The sequence below is a fragment of the Hippoglossus stenolepis genome, chromosome 6 (assembly GCF_022539355.2).
Source record: "Hippoglossus stenolepis isolate QCI-W04-F060 chromosome 6, HSTE1.2, whole genome shotgun sequence".
Lineage (NCBI taxonomy): Eukaryota > Metazoa > Chordata > Actinopteri > Pleuronectiformes > Pleuronectidae > Hippoglossus > Hippoglossus stenolepis.
This window is the reverse complement of record NC_061488.1, coordinates 18,540,191-18,560,131: the sequence shown is the minus strand read 5'-3', so window position 1 is coordinate 18,560,131 and position 19,941 is coordinate 18,540,191. Positions and strand designations below refer to the sequence as shown.

Genomic DNA, 19,941 nt, shown 5'->3' with positions numbered 1-19,941 from the left:
GAGTTTTGGGGCAGCGATGGAGAAAGCCCTGTCCCCAAAACACTTAGACCTTAATCTTGAGAATGGTTGTAATGTGTTCCCTCTTTTGTGAACTTGTTAGAACTCTTGCTGCAGCATTTTGAACCAGTCGGAGACAGGATGATGAAAACGGAGTGAAAAAAAAGTTGTATTAATCAAGGCATGATGATATCAGGGCATGGATGATTCAGTACAGTCATGTGGATAAATACATATTAATTCGAAAAATAAAACAGTATCTACAAAGATTATGACAAAAACTATACATTTAACATAAATATAAAGGAGAGAAAAGAAAATAATTAGGTGAAACAGTTTCTTATAGCTCTTTGACGAGTTCATGTTACATGTGGACACTTTTTTAGTGTCTATAAGTTGTTGAGTCTTTATATATTCTTTGAATTCACTTAGAATTAGGGATAGTGATTGCCATTCTACATTTATTGATGTAAAATTTACAGAATTATTTTATTTATAAAGTAGTCAATGTTATAAAGAGAGGAGAGGGGAAGAGAGGGGACGAGATGAGAGGAGAGGAGAGAGGAGAGAGGAGAGGAGAGAGGAGAGAGGAGAGGAGAGGAGAGAGGAGAGAGGAGAGAGAGAGGAGAGGAGAGGAGACAATGAAAGGCGGATGTGACGTCACTGATAAGCACCCCTGTAACCGTCTATCTTCCGCCTACCATCCAGGCGAACACTGTGTTACTCGCTCCCTGGATTCCTCTCCACACTAAACCCACTCCTGACTGTCACCGCGGGCCGAGCCGACGCTGCTCCCACAGGTAAACACCACCGAACTCAACCGGGGGAAACGAACGCTGCGTTTGTTGAAACATGTCTGATTACTCCTGCGCTCCAGCGGGCCTTGTTTACATCTCAATCCCCGGACTATAGTGCGTGAGAGGCGGTGGAGCAGCGTGAGGGAGCGCTAAAGGGGGTGGCTCACCTAGTCAGCCATTAATATATATATATATATATATATATTATTGTTAGGGGACAAAATTAACGTGTGTTCTTGAGAACCTCAGTGAGTTTATTCTGTTAGCATCTCCCAGTTTAACTCGTTGGTTTGGCATTCCGTTACTTCGCTGCTTAGTACAAGTGCTAGCACGCTAGCCTGGAAGCTAATGTGGCTAACGGTAAGTTATTAGCCATTCGCCGTGTGGTGTTTCACTTCGCCGCCGTCGTTTACTGCTTCGGGGCCGATGTCCAGCGACAAGCGAGCCGCTTTTCACTTAGTTTATTTCCGTTGTCCCCTCCAGCACCTACGTCTTGTTATCAACGCTGCCTCTGAGTCACTGTGATACATTAGCCTAGCAAGATGTGTGTCACCCAGTTTTCTGCCTATTTTTAGCCTGCAACGGGCGGAATGTGAGCGTTCGTCTGGCTCACACCGGGGCCGGCTGGCTGTCCGCCTTCCCCGGCTAACCTTGTTTTCTATCCATGTGATTATTACTGCGGAGCCTCGGGTTAACCCCGGTGCCAGTAAACTGCAATGATGTGTCTGCAGATCAGTGAGGAGGTTCGTTTTTTGGAGTGGGAGACAGGTATGGCCAAACTATTAGTCCCTCCCCATTTAAATACCATAATGTGGATATGAAGAAACTGAGAGACGAGGAGAACCCCATTGTGACATGAACTTGATCAATGTGGACACGTCACTGCTGCTGCACAGCATTGCTATTAAACGTCTACGATGCATTATATACCTGGAGATACATGTCATTGTTCTGCAAATTGGTTGGGTGATTTTAGGGTAAAAGAAAAACATCCATCCATTATCTATACCGCTTATCCTTTTGAAGGGTTGCAGGGGGAAATGGAGCCAATCCCAGCTGACAGTGGGTGTTAGACAGGGTACACCCTGGACAGATTACCTGCGTATCACAGGGCCAATATAGAGATGAACTACAATTTACAGTCTCTAATCAACCTAATCCCCAATATGCACTTCTTTGGGCTATGGGAGGAAGCCAGAGTGTCCAGTGAAAACCCACACAGACATGTGGAGAATATGCAAACTCCACAGAGAAAGACCCCAGCCGAACTGGGATTCTAACCAGAAACCCTGCAGGGATACAACACTGTAAACCAACGCTGGGGAAAAACATGACAATACATATCACATTTGATCTCTTTTTTAGGAATGAAAAATCCCCTGACTACTTGTGAAGCTGAAGTTCAGTGTGGTGGTAGTTCTAAAATGACAGTCTCAAATATTATTGGACATTGTTCTCGGGGACAACGTCCTGGATCATTGAGAGAAATGTTGTATCATGCTTCTCAATATAAAAAAATTCCCCCGAATGATTATAGTTGTACACAAAAATAGAAAGATGTGTTGGCCAGGTCCTTTGCTGCAATTAATGTCCTGATCCAGTCATGCATCGTTGCTTTTCTGTTGTTTGCTTGCACTTTTGGGGTTTAAATGCCTAGTTTGCCACCAAGTAAACTAAAGGTATGATTTGTGTGTCTCCCTCATCCCCGAAGCTAAAGCATCTTCAACTAATCCTCTAAATCGTTGCACTAAGCCTTCATCCATGCCTTGTGTCCTTCACGTGGACAGTTGATCAACAACATTGTTGGGTAGAAAAATACAGGATATGTCTTTGTGAAGTTTAATGAAGTTGGAGGCAGGCACAGGGAGTAGAGGAAGGAACACTGAAAGAGAGAAGTCAAAGAAAATAATAAGGAGGAGGGTGTTAATTGTTCATAAGGTAGAAAAACAAATAACATGGTGAGGGCGTCGGGTAGAATTGTCAGGCCACACTATTTTGTAAGTAAACCAAATTCTGGTGTTATATTCAGTGTTAATAGGACATACCAGTTTGGGTTCTGGTACAGCATTTAATCTCTAATGAAAGGAGAGGATGGATGAAACAGTCTACAGTTTTGTAGTAAGTGGCAGAGGGTGTTTGTGTCCCTGTAGCAATACCAGGCACTATATTGTGTTTTAAGACATCATACTTAAAAATAGAATAGTTTATTAGTTTGTGTAATGTAATAGTTTTTGACTGTCGATTATGCTGCTTTGAGTGCCATAACTCAGCAAACTAGCATTTTTATCCAAATGCCGTAGGCTGACTAAATATGTAAAATATTAGTGTTTCAAAAATTAATCAAAATACTATTGAAATATCCAAGTGGACTATCCAAATCAAATGTATTTAAATATAATTATAATATTCTTCTTGATGTTTTGAAAAAGGCAGTAACCATATTTAGAGAAGCAAGGGATAAGTCTGAGTGCTTAGAAGGATAGTTCACCCGGAAATTAAGATTCACTTATCTACTCACCACTATGCCGATGGAAGGGTAGGTGAAGTGTTTGAGTCCAGAAAACACTTTTGGAGTTTCAGGGGTAAAACGCGTTGCAGCCAAATCCAATACAATTAAAGTAAATGTTGACCAATTCTTCAAACGTAAAAAACACCTGTTGTGTCCTCCAAGTGTCTGTAAGCCCTGACATTCAAATTCAAAGCGAAACAAGATAATTTACACCATGCTTTTAGCCCTAATGTCCTCTGGGATCCACACGCTAACGTAACAGGAGATTATGAGTGAATTTTCATTTTTGCGTAAACTATCCCTTTAAGTACACTGCAAAGCCAACTCCATTTTTATATACAGTTTATGGTCAGGACATTAAGGAGGAAGCCACTTATCTCCAAAGAAACACATCACACAAATGCCAGAAGTTTGCCAAAGACCACCTTGAAATTCTGGGAAAACGTGGACTGATGAAACAATGGTTGAATTGTTTAGGAAGAACATGCAAGACTATGTATGGAGGGAAAAGAGCACTTCATACGAGAGTGTGGATACCTGGTCTGAGCCATTCGGGACCACCCGGGTTTGGCAAAATATTTGAATTGATATCCAGGTTCTGGTTGGGTCGGCTTCAGTCACGTTTGCTGATTTATTTACTTGATTTTTTAAACCCTGCATGTTCCTGTAAAACGGGAAAACATCGGGCATGGGTCTGGTTTGGACACAAAAACCGAATGCCTGTCGTGCTTGGCTAATTTACTCTTGGCCTTGGAGGGTTTCAGAATTTCACAAATCACCAAAGGCTACGTTATGACCGAAAAGTCCCAATCAGCAAGCGGTAGTGAGTGTCAATGTCGTCGTTTCCAAGCATCTCTGTTTCTGCCCATCCAAACTAAAATAGTGTTTCCAATCTACTGTTTTAGCGTCTCTAAACCGCCGTAGTAGTGTGTATCCAAGGCAGAGTTGATGCATTTTCAAATGATAACGCTGTGGTATGGATGGAGCCTTAGTAGAATTTGGGTGGACATCCCTAAGAATATGCCTGAGCTGAAGCAGTTATGTAGGGAGAATGGTCCAAAACTTCTGAACATTATGTTGCTCTGATCCATGGATTCCAAAGCTCATGTTTGAGGTTATTGCTGTTAAAGGAGGTTCGGCCAGATATTACATCCAAGGGTGCACTTACTTTTTCCACCAGCACTGCAGGTGTTTAATGGGTGTGGTTATATAAAGACTCTTAGGATTACAAGTCTGTTATTAGCTTAAGCACATGTTATCTATCTCCAATAAGTGCTAACAGTTCACTCCAAAGAGTTCACAAGGTATTTTCTTGCCATTGTATCTGTCAAAAATAAATAAAAAAATCTCAGCTCATTGTGTAGATTTTTTGTACATTTGTACATTTATTTATTGCAGGTTGTAATGGGGTTTGGTATTTCAAGAATTTTGTTTGTCCTTCAAAGATCAGATCATTAACGAAGTACAGTTAAATATATTTTAATATTTTATCTCTGTTCAAATGTGGCTGAGCACTCAGGAGATGTATTCTAAAATGGAACTAAGTACCGTACTACTTGCACTTCTTTAGATGTTTTATAGCTCGGTCTTTCAGACACAGCTTTCTGTTGGACCTTCTCTGTAGTGATAATGCAGACTGCTTGGCTTCATGTCAGCAACTGATTGTGACTGTTTCTTTTCCTCTTAAGAACATTGCTAGCCTCTATGATCATTTAGAGATTCCCTCCATTAGTACACAACGTCTGTGAGGTTAATGTAAATAAGCTTACTTCTTACTAACTCCTATCTCTTTTCCCCTTTCTTTTTCACCCATCTATCACATTCCTCTCCACTCTTTACCTCCTTCTCTTTCCATTTCTGCAGTCTTTTTTCTCTCCTTAGATCACCCTAAAACCATCTTTCCAAATGAGTGACGGGGAGTGTGACTTCTTCTGCTTCTTCCGTTGCTGCTGAGTGTGCTTCTTACGCGCCTCATTCAGACGAGAAGACAGGGTGACCCTACGAGGTGACGCGATCAGGTGGAGCGGTTTGGCAGAGAGGAGCACGAAGGTGGGGCTTTAGAAAGAGTAATTTCAGCCAACTGGAACACTAGGATCCGACAGGTGGGCGGGCCTTCTACCTGTACGGGTGTTTGATTCAGTCGACTGGATGTCTGTGGACATGAACAGCCAGGCGTCGGACAGCAATGAGGAAGACTTCGGGGTGAACTCTGAGGAGGAGGATGACGACGACGACGGTGGAGAGGAGGACGATCAGGGTGACATTGCAGGCTACTATGAGGGCGTGGCCGGCGATGTGGAGCAACAGGGCGCTGACTCCTTTGACCCAGAGGAGTACCATTTCACTTGTCTGAACTATAAAGAGAGTCAACGGATGCTGACGGAAGAGGTTAACGCTGTGGCTGCTGCACTAAAGGTGAGTGAAGCTGGATTTCTTTAAAGCTGCACTATTGGCAAAAATCCCCCAATTAAATAAAATATTCTTATGGTAGTAGAGTCTGACCGAGTTATGGGTTGGCCAATATGAGCCTTTCACAGTCACATCTGCATCTGCACTTTTGTTTGCTGAAATGAAAACTTTTATTTTACAGAATAAACAGCACAGAAAAGTTGCGCATTTATGTTAACATTGTACATAGAAAATAGTTTTGATTTGCATTGGTATTTTGCTTCTGCCTGACACGCTGATCACCAACTGCTGTTCAACAATATTGTAAGGAGTTAGTGAGGTAAGTGTGGGCATGGGGGTGGCTCAGGGAGCACGTCCAGCTGTACCAAGGGGCTATCAGGGCAGCTGATAGCTCCTGGCTGATAACGTCTCTGGATATATAAAGGCAGCAGGAGAGCTGCCACTGAGGAGGAAGAAAACTCTAGAAGACAAAGAGAGAGAGCTGAACTGAGCCACGTTTCCCTACGCTGTCGGACAATTTATGTCGCTTATTAGAATTTATGTTGGCTCCTGTTGCATTAATAAAAGATGTTGAAACCTGAATGGTTTGTCTCTGGCTGTTGTTGGGGGAAACCCCGATGGCAACGTCACGTGCCACAGTAAGTAATGATATTCCAGGAATAACTCAAAACGAAATCATAAACAAATTTTTGTAAAGATTTGTCAAAGTTTTTAATATTTTTTGCAATTCGACTTTAACTGTTCAAAACATTTATAATGCTGCTGTTTTTAATATTCGGGATAGCATACTGATAATTTAATTATGGAACTGGAAAGACCTTTAAAACAATTTGAGAACAATTTTTCTGTGTCCTTAATTAAAGGAGACGTGACCAGTCAAAGTCTCCCCATAAAAGTGCAAACTTGTTTAGCACATATCTCCATTAATTTTGGTTTCGTAGGTTTCTCATGTGACCAAATCAGCACGAAAAATTGAAATATGTGCAATTCTGGTCAAACGTGTGATTGAGCAGCCTGGATCAAGGGGGGATTTAAGGGCCCTTAGGCCAAGTGGGCTTGGTGTCAGGAGGGCCGGAGGAGCTTGCAACCAGTAACTTTGCCCTGGGGGGCTTAGGGATGCGGAAGGCAGGGAGGGTGCTCCTCGAGGCAACCTGAGGGGGGGTGATGGTCCCATAGCAGGTGTTTTCCGCGGGAGACAGAGCTGCAAAGCCTTATCCTCCTTTTTCTTCGCCTCGCACCGCTTTTGCATAGAAGCAAGAGCGGAGTCGAATATGTCCTCGAGAACAATGGGCATGTCCAGGGTGTCCTCCTTTTCTTTATCTGACAGATTGGTCAGATTCGGCCATCTCGCCCCACCTGTACAGCGCAGTGTTGGCTAGGTCGTCAAAAAGCTTGGTGAGGTGACGTTTACAGCCCTCACCGTCAAGGCTGCTGCTTTGTAAGCCCGCTCGGTCATGGGAGATAGGAAGCGGTGCACATTAATATTCATGAATTATTCTTACACTGGGAAGGATAATCATCATGAGGTTACATCATTTTCAAATATGGTATTTTATGCTAAACGATGTATTTCTTTATTTTTTACTCTTGTTTACTTGGGCTAAATTTGGTCATTGTACATACTGGTATGCAGTAACACCATACTTCACACTCTCAGTCGCACATACTAACACCTGGGAGCAGCTCAGTCTTGTGATAGAAGCACTGAGCAGCTCCCAGAAGAGCAAGTGTGTGTTTTTCTTGACGGCAGTAGGTCAAAGAAGGAATTCCCTGTTGAGGTTGTTGAACTCGCCAATAGTTTTAACCTGGCCTGTAGGTGATATGCTAATGTTGTTATATACACCTTTAGCTTCCTGCCTCATATAATATACAGTGTACAGTAAAAGCTTGGAGACTACATCAGCTGAGCAACAGTGACGTCGATGCCTAAACTACATTTCTGTTTTCTAGGCTAATAATTCACCAAGATGGGTGTTCATGGAGTCAGTGCAGCCTTTTGTCTTTTTAAAACTGTGTCTTGTATGTGTATAATATTTTGTCTTATCACGCCTTGCCAGTAACAAATAAACAAAAGAACAGGCAGATATTTACATTTTAGAGTCTATATTTTATTCATTGTAATGGCGGCACAGATTTCCACTGATACGTTGTCTTTTTGTGAAATAATCAATTAATCAAATACTAAGAACTAAGGACTAAGAACATTTGAAATGTTCCAATACCATTCTTCCTTCCTGATACTGAATCTGATCTCGGCTGATGTTGAGTATGGATCCAATACCAATGCATTTACAAAAATTGTATGTTGTAGTTGTAAAAGTTTCATAACGTATTTTAATAGCTATATGCTACTTAACCCTAATGCTACACTGCCGGAAATCACTTCTTCTTTGCCACTCTAAAAACAGTGCTTTCCAGAGGCAGTACAGCACAATAGATGCTTTTGAGTGGTGAGGACTTAATTTCCAGGAAGAAAAAAAATGAAATTTCATCTGGGCGTAACTCTTGGAAGACGTTGTATCTGATCGGGAAAAAAGATTCACATGCTCACAGATGCCCAACTCTGAATTCCCAATGCTGGAATTGGATCATCTTTTAAAAAATATAACTAACAGTGTTTGCAGCAGGGTCATGATCATGATGTATTTCCTGCTCATCAGAAGTAGTGTCGGCTTTTATCCATTACATTAAGAACAGGCAGACTGGGCAGCTGAGTGCAGATTAGCTGACTATAAAGACAGCCAAGTGACTTATCTGTGAGTGAAGCAACATGTAATTGCCCTGACCTAAATGTCATTTGAAGCAGCTTCATAGTCTCTATGTCTCTCTAACTTTGTTCTGTCTCTGTCCCTCAGGTTTTGCCAGCAGTAGCAAAACTGATCCTGGTGCATTTTCACTGGCAGGTTTCGCAAGTACAGGACAGGTATGTCTCTTATGTTCTTCCCCATTCCTGCCTCTTTTTTTTTTTTCATCACCTGCTCGCTGCTTCTTTCTCCCCTTTTCTCATGAGCCTCTCGCTCTTCTCTTGTACTTCCTTCTAGTCACTTTCGTTACCTTGCTATCTTTCTGTCTCTTATTCCCATCTGCAACTACTTTATTTTGTCATATTCAAGGTTCTCATCGTTCTGTCTTTGGTTTTGTCTTATCTTTCTCTCTCCCCTTCATTCTTCTGCGCTGCAGCTTTAACTGGTTCAGTGTCTCATCCTCCTATGACTGATTTTTCTGTCTGTGTTCCCCCACAGATTTAAGTCCAACTCGTCCCTGATGTTGTCAGATGCTCTGGTCCAGCCCAGCAGCACCTGCAGATCAGTCACTGTGAGTAACGGATCAGATGTGATAAATCAGGACTCCTTAATAGACTAAAATAACATGCACTTGCTTTGGTCTTACATGTAATATTTTTTATATCTTTCATATATTTTGTGGACAAAGATATAACCAACGTATTTCTTGAGGCATTCACATGTATTGGTATAAAATCCATAATGGAGTATACTTCTACATTGTTGCTAGTTTAAAGCTGTAATTTAAATGTATTGGTTTCTTGTTGATTAACTGCTCTTCACATATATGCAGCAAACGTTTTCTGGTTATTATAATGCGTTGGAAAAGATCACTTGATTAATTTACATAATATGTAATTTGATATAATTTTCTACTTCAGATTTCTTTATTCACTGTCAAAATAGACAGTGAGAGGTGATAAGGCAAAGTAGCATTATTTTGTGTATTGTAGACAAAGTAATTTGTTGATTTATTAAAACATAATTTGATTAATCAAAGAGAGTAGAGAGAATAATACATGGATGCAATAATAATTTCCCTTGCTTATAGCAAGGTTTTGATATGTTGCACGATTGGTTCTATTTAGAAGGTTTTATATGGCATTCAAATTTGTTACCAGTGCTTCAGATGTCATTTCCCTGTTACCTTTTTGAGTATATTATTCAATTTCACATCTAACATGCATGTCAACGAGTTTGTGTGTAGACCCTTACAATCTCTTTAGTGCAGGGTTTTTTGTGTGTGTGTTGATGATTTATGTATCTGTGTTTTCAGGCCCCTCAGTCCCTCCAGTGTGGCGTGTGTCTACAGGCCGTACGGAGAGAATCCCTGCTGGCACTGCCCTGTCAGCACTCCTTCTGCAAAGGATGCTGGGAGCAGCACTGCACTGTTTTGGTCAAAGACGGCATAGGAGTGGGTGAGTAGTGTGTCTATGTGTGTGTAGTCTTTAAAGCTGGTATTAAAGTGGTTGAATCACATTTTGATCTGAGATCCCAAGTGTCTGCTCGTGTGTGTGCGCGTTTGTCCGCTCAGGGTTTCATCACAGTTTCAGCTTCTGATCCTTTCAAACGTTTATCTCAGCCTTTGCTTCCCTGCCAGACCAGCAGGTTTGCAGATTGCTATTTGATTTAACAAAGCAAGCTTCCCTAAATCAGTCACTAAATTATCCTGTGTGATGCATGTCTGTAATGGGAATGGAAACAATCAGCATTCAAGTCCAGGTGAAATGACTCTGCGGTAGACACAGGTTTTTATAGGCTCCAGCTCTGATCGGCAGTGATGGAAACATGACACCTAGGTGAACATGCTGATTTGGCAAGACAGCGAGGTGAGAGAGCACCTCAGTTTTTGATGTGTTCATGATGTTGAACATTACACATCCGAAATATCCCCTACTAGCAATTGAGTTAATCTTCTTTTTGCAGTCACCACTTTTTCACCGGAAGATTTTTGTTTTGAGTTAGAAGGGTCATCAATCACTTCCTGGCAGTGAATCCAGCGGGGGATCCTCCGCTGTGTTCACACATCAACTTCTCCTGGATTTCTACAGACATTATACTAGAAGGTCAGGTGGATAAAGTCCGCAGAAACTGTGGAGCGTCTCACTGAGACATTTGCGTCCAAACATGCACCTCCTCTGCAGAAAATACAGAGGAACTGCTGAGTCCAGTGCATGTCTGAAAGCAGCTTATGCATAGCTAAAGTTATGAGGGCCAATTTGTTCAATACTATCATAGTGAGGACATTTTGTGTTTGTGTGCGCATGCAAGAGTGTATTTGTCCACACTAAACTTTTGTGCCCCTGTGATAGTTTTGTAATGGCCTCTCTGAAAAAGTCTGTCCATGCAACTGGGTCCTTGCGGGTCTGATAAGTATTTCACTATCAGCTGGACGAAGGATGCATTTATGATGACAGAACCACTTTCTAGGTCCCAGTAACTCTAGAAACCATGACACCTCACACACACGTCTACAGAGGAACTTTCTCAGTCACAGATGGATTTTAAATCATTTGTTGCTTTGTGTGTATGTGGGCTTTGTGTGTATGTGCTGCTTCTCCAACATTCAGGGATTCGGGGCTGTTCATAATAAACTGTTTTTTTTTTAGGTATCTCGTGTATGGCTCAGGAATGTTCCCTGCAGATGCCTGAAGATTTTGTCCTGCCGCTGCTGCCAGGAGAGGAGCTGAAGGACAAATATAGACGCTACCTCTTCAGAGACTATGTTGAGGTGTGTGTGTGTGTGCTGAAGCTCTTCGCTCAGATGCTGCATCAAATTCTGCATGTGTAGCAAATGAGACGTCAGAGACATGTGAAGAGGGAGTGAGCTAACTCAGTAAGCCCTTGTGTTTCCATGAGTGACTCTTTGAATCTTTTTATGCAGCAGTAAATCTGAGTCATCTCTCTCACACGCATCACTGTCCATCAGCTGGGTTCTCATCTAAATATATTTTAAGTTATTAAGCAAGTTATGATATCTCATATTAGACGTTTTCTTTTTCTTGATGGATCATTCACCCAAATTACAAAGCAATACATTGCCAGTTGTAGTTCCTCAGGTTCTTGATGAACCTTGATTGTTGTTGATGCTCACAATGTTGAAAAATTACATTTACACCTCTTTCCAGTAAGACTGTCCCTGTCAATCCACAGAACCCAGTTCAATCTTCATTTGATTGATGTCAATTGTGAAATTAGACTTTTTTTAATGTTTAAGTTGAAAGTAATTTATAACTTCCAGCTCAGTTCTACACAAGGATGGAGAGTTATACAGGTCATATTAATAGTTCATCTCCATTTTGACATTCTTTATGTGTTACCCAACTTACCTCACACGTCTTGGTCTCTTTCTCTGACCTGCAGAGTCACTTCCAGTTGCAGTTGTGTCCAGGTGCAGACTGTCCCATCGTCATCAAGGTGCAGGAGCCCCGGGCGCGCAGGGTGCAGTGTAGTCGCTGCAGTGAAGTCTTCTGGTAGGAGACACGCACAAGTGTTGTTGAACTATTAGTGTTAGCCGCTATTAATCTAATTCAGAGTCAGTCCAGAGATTCTGTGCTATGGGCTTTTGCAAATCCCATGCTGGCATTTAAATGTCTTTCTTGTATAAATGTTATACTGTTGCATATTTGCACAATAGTGCTTTTTTTTTTACATTTGAGTTTACCATGGGGCTGTAAATGTGTAAATATCCCTGCAAATGTTGATGATTTAAATCTCTGACTCTGTTCTCAGTTTTAAATGCCGTCAGATGTACCATGCGCCCACAGACTGTGCAACAATCCGAAAATGGCTGACCAAGTGTGCGGACGACTCAGAGACAGCCAACTATATCAGCGCACACACTAAAGATGTATGATGGAACTGCATGTGAACACACAGAAACACACCAAATACATACTGTAGCTACTGTTACTTGAACACACTTGCAAACACATTCACATTGCCATACAGAACCTTACAGTTTGAAAACATTCTTTTCCCGTACAGTCATCTGCTGCACAGATTGAAATCATAATCATAATATTGTGCATTTCTCTCCTAGTGTCCAAAGTGCAATATCTGCATTGAGAAGAACGGAGGGTGCAATCACATGGTGAGTCAGAGCTGAAAATCACACTTTCCCAGAACACAGGAAACACTAAAAATATATATTTAGATTCTGAGAGCTGAAGTCCTCCACTCTCATAGTTTGACACATTACTGGGTAGATACACATTAGCTGTTGTTTGTTTACTACCTCCACCAAGGTTAAGTTTTCACCTGCGTCTTGTTTGTACTGAATCAATTTATCAAACTTGCTGGAGGGAATGAGTCAGGGAAGAACATGTGATATGTTGGTGCTGGTCTGGTTACAAGGAGAAAAATCTGTGATTTTTCACAACAGGAGGCATTTTTTCATACATTTTTCTGGAAATAAATTGTGGATCCTGATGTAAAAACATACTGTTTGGCCTTGGTAGAGGTGTGGGCTCTACTGAGTGCTTCTCTATTATATTTTTCATCGCCTCTAAATGTTTTAAATCAAGCACTAAATAGTTTTGTATAAAAACATTGAGTCGTCAGTTTGTCAACGGTTGTTAAATCAAGTTTCAAGTTCGCCAATATGACTTCCTTTTATGTCTTTGTCTCTTTCAGCAATGCTCCAAGTGCAAACATGGTAAGTAGTTTGTCTTTTACACCAACTGCAGGAGCCAGTGAAGCATGAACTTGCTCTTCTGAGGCACTTTGCATCCACTTAGTGGCCAAATACATCACAATAAAATAGCCATGAGTTAAAAGGAGAAGAATCACTGCACTTCCAAGAAGTTCTAAGTGAAAGATAAAACTTGGTTAGAATGAAAAATCTGGAATCCAGTTAAACTAAATTGGTTCGTCATCTGTAGTAAATATTTTTTCAACCACAGTCAATATCATCCAATTTGTATCACATTTAGACCTGAGAATTCAGCTGAACCTTTATTGAACTAATATACAGTAAACAAGAGTCACCTACTGAACATGATGTGTTATACACGTTTGTAGTTGTGAGTCCACATGTATGTTTTGTGTCTCCTCACAGATTTCTGCTGGATGTGTCTTGGTGACTGGAAGACTCACGGCAGTGAATACTATGAGTGCAGCCGCTACAAAGAAAACCCTGATATAGTCAACCAGAGCCAGCAGGCTCAGGCCAGAGAGGCCCTCAAGAAATACCTCTTCTACTTTGAAAGGGTGAGTTCACATCTGATTTCACTGATTTTTCTCCCTTTCCTTGTGTAAAATCTGAGACAATCTGGTCAAAATTGTTGTAATTTCATCCTTCGAACTAGAGGGAGATTACAGATTTCCTCCTGCACTTTCGTAGAAACTTGCCTCTACATCCGCAAGAGGAATGTCCTTATTTATTTTTTCCTTCTCTTTTTCCACAAGTGGGAGAATCACAACAAGTCTCTGCAGTTGGAGGCTCAGACGTACCAGAGAATCCAGGAGAAGATCCAGGAGAGAGTGATGAACAACCTGGGAACCTGGATCGACTGGCAGTACCTGCATAACGCTGCAAAGCTACTGGCTAAGGTGCTTCCACAGTAGAGAGTGGCTGTGTGTGTCCTTGTTCCAGAGTTAGTGAGTGATGTAGGGAAGGGAGAACGGAGAAATGGTGTGTGAGAGATGGCAGAAAGAGAGGTGCACATGGTACACAAGAAATATCAAATTAAACTTTTGTATGGAATTTAGTTTGGAACTTTTTATTCTATCAAACCATCAAGATACTCTTTTAAGTAAGTAAATAACAGGTTTGTTTAAAGTTAAATCCTTAATCTGTCAGAAAGAAAAAGAGCTATGAGACTAATGGTGTGTGTGTGTGTGTGTGTGTGTGTGTGTGTGTGTGTGTGTGTGTGTGTGTGTGTGTGTGTGTGTGTGTGTGTGTGTGTGTGTGTGTGTGTGTGTGTGTGTGTGTGTGTGTGTGTGTGTGTGTGAGAGAGTTAGTCAGTCAGTCAGAGTATTTCAATGAAGACACACAACACACAGGCAAAAATAAGTGCGACAAAATGTTAATCATTTTTCAGAACTTGTTTTGAGGAAGTTCATTGGTTGTGAAATATTTTGGAAAAACAAAGGTCTCTAGATTCACTTTCTCTTTCAGAAGTAAAGTGAAGATCAATGTCATGTTTCACTTAAACATGACATTCTTACCTCCTGAGGTTTAATATTAACCATTTAATCTCTGGTAGATATACACACGTGAAGCCATGTTGAGAAACTGTTAACCAATTTTGACGCTGTCTTTGAATGAACATTTCCTTTTGTGTCTATTTGTTTCCAGTGTCGCTACACACTGCAGTATACGTACCCCTACGCCTATTACATGGAGTCTGGCCCCCGCAAAAAACTGGTGAGAGACAAACCCCTCCCCCCACCTGTTGTATATGCAGAACATATATTACAATGTGTTGACTGTTCTCACCATATCCAGACTTGTGATGGTTTTATCTCACAGTTTTGTTTTTGTTCAATAATATTCACTCTGTCTTTTATAACCTTAGTTTTTTTCTCAGTCTGGGAATTGATTTATTTGGCCTGATTTCCATGTTTTTATCGGTCCCCCGCAGTTCGAGTACCAACAGGCTCAGCTGGAAGCAGAGATAGAAAACCTGTCGTGGAAGGTGGAGCGAGCCGACACCTATGAGAGAGGAGTAGTGAGTGGCGAGGGGGAGCTCACCGCCAGTGACAGAGGGGTACGAGAAGACAACTTACTTTAACTATGGTTCTGTTTTATACTGATTCTGTCGGCAATCAATAGCTTTTATAGTACTACAGAGAACCTACATCTGTTTTGAGGGAAGTCAAGGTTTTCGGTAACAGTTAAAATCACCTAAAAGTAGATAAAACCAGTTGTTTCCTTAAATTTCTTCAAACAAATCAAAGCTACATTAGTAATTAAATTAGGTAATTTTCATAATTGTAGAGGATACTTCACAGGGCCAGCTGTTGCAGTGAATAACTATTGTACAGAGGTAGATATTACACAGTAAAAACTGTCTATGGGGATTGTTCTTTCAGTGCCAAGTTCATTCTAGTTATGGCCGTGGGGCTAGAAACTCTTCCTTCATCTTGAAGTGGGGACCTGCAGAATTTTCCTTAAGACAGGGAACATTTTTAGGCCAATTAATTGTTTTTATTCATTCTTGGATAACAGTGAAGCTAATGGAGCTCTGTGGCCCAGAGTAATAAGATCAGTAACTGTTCTGGTCTTTTTGTGGAATTTATTAATAATGAGTTATAATTCAACTACAGTGAAGGATTGTTTGTCTGTTTCTTTCAGGATCTGGAGAATCAGATGCACATTGCTGAGCAGAGGCGACGCACGCTGCTGAAGGATTTCCACGACACCTGAAGCCCCATCGCGACTGCAAAGCACCAGCATCTCCCTCCTTCCTTCCTTACTTCCTTTCTTCCTCGCCCGCCTACCTTTTTGCTTCTTTCAGTGACCATCTCTCGGTGCATTCGTACTGACCCCTTCCCTTTTGCTTCTTTACACTTGCTCATTTGCTTCTCACTTTCTGTCTTTCTCTCCCCTCACTCCTATAATGCTGCAGGGTCACAGAATGGCACGATTGTATCTCAACCTTCCTCCTCTCGTCCTCATCCTCATTAACACGTTTTGACTTCGGAGCATCACATTCACCGTGGTTACACTTGTTGCAGCTTTTCCGAGCTGATCGTTAAGGGCAAATTTTGAGGTTTTCGTCAAGTGTGTGAAAACAGTGGGCATGCTTTTATTTCACATTAAGCATTTAGACGCTGACATGAGCAGCTAAAAGCAACATGTTGCTTGTTTGTAAAGAGTGTGAGAGCGAGAGCTTTTGTTCTCCATGATTATTCCTGTTATGCTGGAATAATACAGAGAGAGAGAAGCGCTAATAAAACTGCTTTTGTTATTCAGCAGATGAAGAAGTTGTGGGAGAAATAACATTATTATTTTTCTTTAGAGAGATGTTGCTGATTGTCGGCCTGCATTTGGTGGTTTTATATAGACAATCGTGACTAGCAGGCCCTTGTTGGTAGTTGTAGCTGTAGAACTTAATCGGTTGGTCAGAACACAAAGCTGCAATACTGAAATCTACACACATTGTGAGTCACTTTCCTCTGCTGAACTTCAACAGTTGTTGAAATAATCCCAGATTAAATGTGTCGCTGCCACAGATTGTTAATAGGCTACATCCATGCCACTACAGTTTTTATTTGAAAACGCATCAATTCTGCTGTGGATTCGCCTGGCGTCCACTCTACTCTGGAGTTTTAGAGCTGATAAAACTGAGAACTTTGGAAACACTGCTGGCCCCGTTTTAATTTGAAAACTCCGGACGGGCAGAAACAGCGATATTTGGAAACGATGACAGAGACACTCCCAGCCTCTTGCTGACTGGGTCTTTTTCGGTCTCGATATAGCCTTCACTGATATGTATATGCATATATGTTATGGCAGGCTCCTATCAAGTGACCCACTTCTGGAGGAAGACATCCAGCATTAGCCTTGGCTACCAATGATACTACTGCTTACATGCATAGGAGACAAGCTATTATTCGAGCACTTCCCGTGTTCCCTGTCACCCGCATGCCCAGTAGTATGGACAGGGCTTAAAACTAATGCGGAGCCAAAATGCTAGAGATCGTTTTAACCGTAGTAGTATGGATGAAGCCGTAGACATGAACTTGGTGTGTTTGTGTGGAAAAAAAAAAGACTTTGTGGTCCAACATACTCCCACATACAAAATACAGTGTTTTCCTTACGTATGATGCATGTTCATATGTACAAGATGTTATAGAATAAGATAAATGTGTGTTATCATAACAACTCCTTTTTTTTTGATTTTGTCGCCAGTGTTTTCATTATAAGCACACCTCCCTCCCTTGGTTATGAGGTGCTCCAGCCACGACGGACAGCATACAGTTGCTAGTCATTATTAACTAAGTAAAACTACTGAATTCATGTGTCTTTACGTTCTTATACTGGTGCTTGATCGTGTTCAGCTGATGTCGAAACGAGCGAGAGCCTGAGCCCCTCCATTAAATACTAGCACCTCTGCTGATCAGACGATGAAGTTATTTTGAAGCAGCAAGTGTAATCTCAGCCTTTCACTTGACACACGCTACAGCACCACCCACTGGCACCAACACAGCATGCACATAACGACACGCTCGTGCTCAAGCACCGAGCTGCAGAAAATATAATGTCACCTGGTAATTTGCCTCCCTCCCCCCCCATCTCATGCTCTCCTCTCGTTTTCTTTACATTCAGCCCCTCCTCATTTTATTTTTGCTCTTTACTTTCTCTTTTCTTCCTGCCCACATTGTTCACCTTTCTTCTGGAAAATGGCTGTTGATAGATAGATCGTTTAAAAAAAGGAATAAAAAAAAATAAAAAAACAAAAAAATTGCTGTAATTTTCAACGGTTGTACATTAATACAGAAATAGAGTTACTGAAAGTTTTTAAAACTGGACCCTGTGTCTTGTGTCTTCATTACACACACACACACACACACACACACACAAAACCCCAGGATTAAATCTGATGAGTTCAATGAATACTTAACAGGAGGCTCATGAATTTAAAATTTTAACTTCAACATAACAAAACCACCTTGACTCTTGATTTTGCGAGACAGAATTCAACTGAGGTGTATTATTATTATTATTATTATTATTATTAGTAGTAGTAATTATGAGGTTCACATAATTGATTTGATATTCCATGCCTTTTAATTGATAATATAAAGTTGATAGAGAAATTCTAGGAATGTACACCACACTGAAGCGCTATCATAGTCCTAGGTCTTGTTATCACCTCTGTCCATTTGTTTTCTTGTAAGAAAGCTTATGCAGAAACTACTGGACAGATTAATACAAAACATGCTGGAAGGATGTGGTGTGGATCAGAGAAGAACCCATTAAATTGGTGCAAATCTGGATACGTTTTTTTATTTTTCACTTTAACAAAGAGAGGCATGTTAAGGGGAAAGATATTCATATGTGTGCAATTAGGTGCAGATCAAAATGGTTTCATAGGGGGACTATAGGGTCTTGGCGGGGGTATACACTACACTGAGCTCTATTCTGGTATTACACTAATGTGACATTTTCAATTATACAGCCGAGCCCTATAAGTACTCGTGCTGCTCATTGATTACAGGGACGACCTATCTATTTTTTAAGTCTCAAGCATCTTTGCTGCAAATGTGGATTAAAAAAAGAAGTGCGCTGACACGCTCTATTCCTACCCTCAGTTTGTCATTGATTACTCACTGAGTACCATCAATGTAAAATGTTGAAAGGAGTCCGAAGGTTGACTTAAGTGAATTTAAAGGAAGTAATGGGATTACATAAAAGTCTGTAGAATCATTTTTATGTTTCTCAACACTCACTGCAGTGCGAACACATGCTGCAGAGACCCACATCACCTCTGACATTATCATGTTGGCACCTCGTCTCATGCAGGTCCCAGCTGTGCATCTGCTACAGCCTAATATAGTTAGGTGTGATAGTGTGCCAACACAGTATTAACTGCCCCACTGCACTGCCCAACCTTATGTGAGTGACCCAGTTTCACCATGACACAGTAGCATGGAGTGGGGGGGACTGCACCTTCAAATGTTTATCCCAAAGCACAACAGCCATGTGGCTCCTAACATGAAACAGCTGCATGGTGCTGAAAGATAAGAGAACTGTTCAAATGGGGCACATTTTGCATTTCTGACATCAACTCACCAACCCCTTAAAAAACACCTGCAAAGTATAATGCATTTTTTGGAGTCTTCATATATTTTTTAACTGCAATCAAAGTAAAAGATGTGAAGTCATAATTTTGGCTGCTTGTCCTTAAACCCAAATATATTTTTGTACATGGGACAGTGCACATTATGCAGCACGAATGTGCTGAGATCCGGTCTGTTTCAAATCTGCACCTGTAATCCGGACACAAATAAAAATGTATTTTCTAATCGAGCAATCAATAAAAATAAGACACTGGAGTGTATACAGCAATGTCCTTGCAACCTCAAGCTAACAATACATTTATTGAAGTATAAAACTATAGTACAAAACACGATTAACAAATCTATAAAAACATAAGTAGAAATTTAGATTTTAATTCTTTTACAAACAAAGATTTGTTATTGGACCCCTACTGACCCTGAGTGGACATGGCAGTTTCATTATTTACCCAAGCCCCCACAAACCAATCTGTACAGAACAGAAACTAACTGATGACCAATAGATTAAACAATTGTCTGATTCATTTTGAACTATTTTGTTTAATGATAAAACACAAAAGTTAATACCAAGCAAAAATGTCAAAACTTCAGGCCACTATCTTCTCAAGTCTGACTGATTTCAGAGTTTGTAATAAAAGTTAACTCAACATCTTTGTTTGTTTTTCTAAATGTTGGTTTGCAAAAACCAAAAAATCGT

The 19,941-nt window shown here is 40.9% G+C and overlaps 1 protein-coding gene across 2 annotated transcripts; it reads left to right on the top strand.

Moving 5' to 3' along the window:
* Nucleotides 1-644: 644 nt before the first annotated feature.
* Nucleotides 645-17,975, top strand: arih2 (ariadne homolog 2 (Drosophila)). 2 transcript variants are annotated; one of them, XM_047340259.1, is made up of 16 exons: nucleotides 645-797; nucleotides 5,167-5,294; nucleotides 5,329-5,718; nucleotides 8,568-8,635; nucleotides 8,955-9,027; nucleotides 9,772-9,913; nucleotides 11,105-11,226; nucleotides 11,859-11,968; nucleotides 12,228-12,345; nucleotides 12,538-12,588; nucleotides 13,131-13,152; nucleotides 13,555-13,706; nucleotides 13,905-14,048; nucleotides 14,797-14,865; nucleotides 15,083-15,208; nucleotides 15,796-17,975. In XM_047340259.1, exons 3-16 carry the CDS (start codon nucleotides 5,452-5,454, stop codon nucleotides 15,865-15,867), a joined length of 1,536 nt encoding a protein of 511 aa, XP_047196215.1. In that variant the 5' UTR covers nucleotides 645-797; nucleotides 5,167-5,294; nucleotides 5,329-5,451; the 3' UTR covers nucleotides 15,868-17,975. The 2 variants fall into 2 exon arrangements, with proteins under 2 accessions (XP_047196215.1, XP_035014578.1); XM_035158687.2 differs by lacking the exon at nucleotides 645-797 and adding an exon at nucleotides 1,414-1,562 and having other exon boundaries at nucleotides 5,167-5,718.
* Nucleotides 17,976-19,941: the final 1,966 nt, after the last annotated feature.

What these genes read in the sequence shown, in the direction of transcription:
- arih2 (XM_047340259.1), top strand. Translation starts at nt 5,452, where the DNA reads ATGTCTGTGGACATGAACAGCCAGGCGTCGGACAGCAATGAGGAAGAC. An exon ending in TCAGCGCACACACTAAAGAT is followed by an intron (nt 12,346 to 12,537) that starts GTATGATGGAAC and finishes TTTCTCTCCTAG; the next exon opens with TGTCCAAAGTGCAATATCTG. An exon ending in ACCTCTTCTACTTTGAAAGG is followed by an intron (nt 13,707 to 13,904) that starts GTGAGTTCACAT and finishes TTTTTCCACAAG; the next exon opens with TGGGAGAATCACAACAAGTC.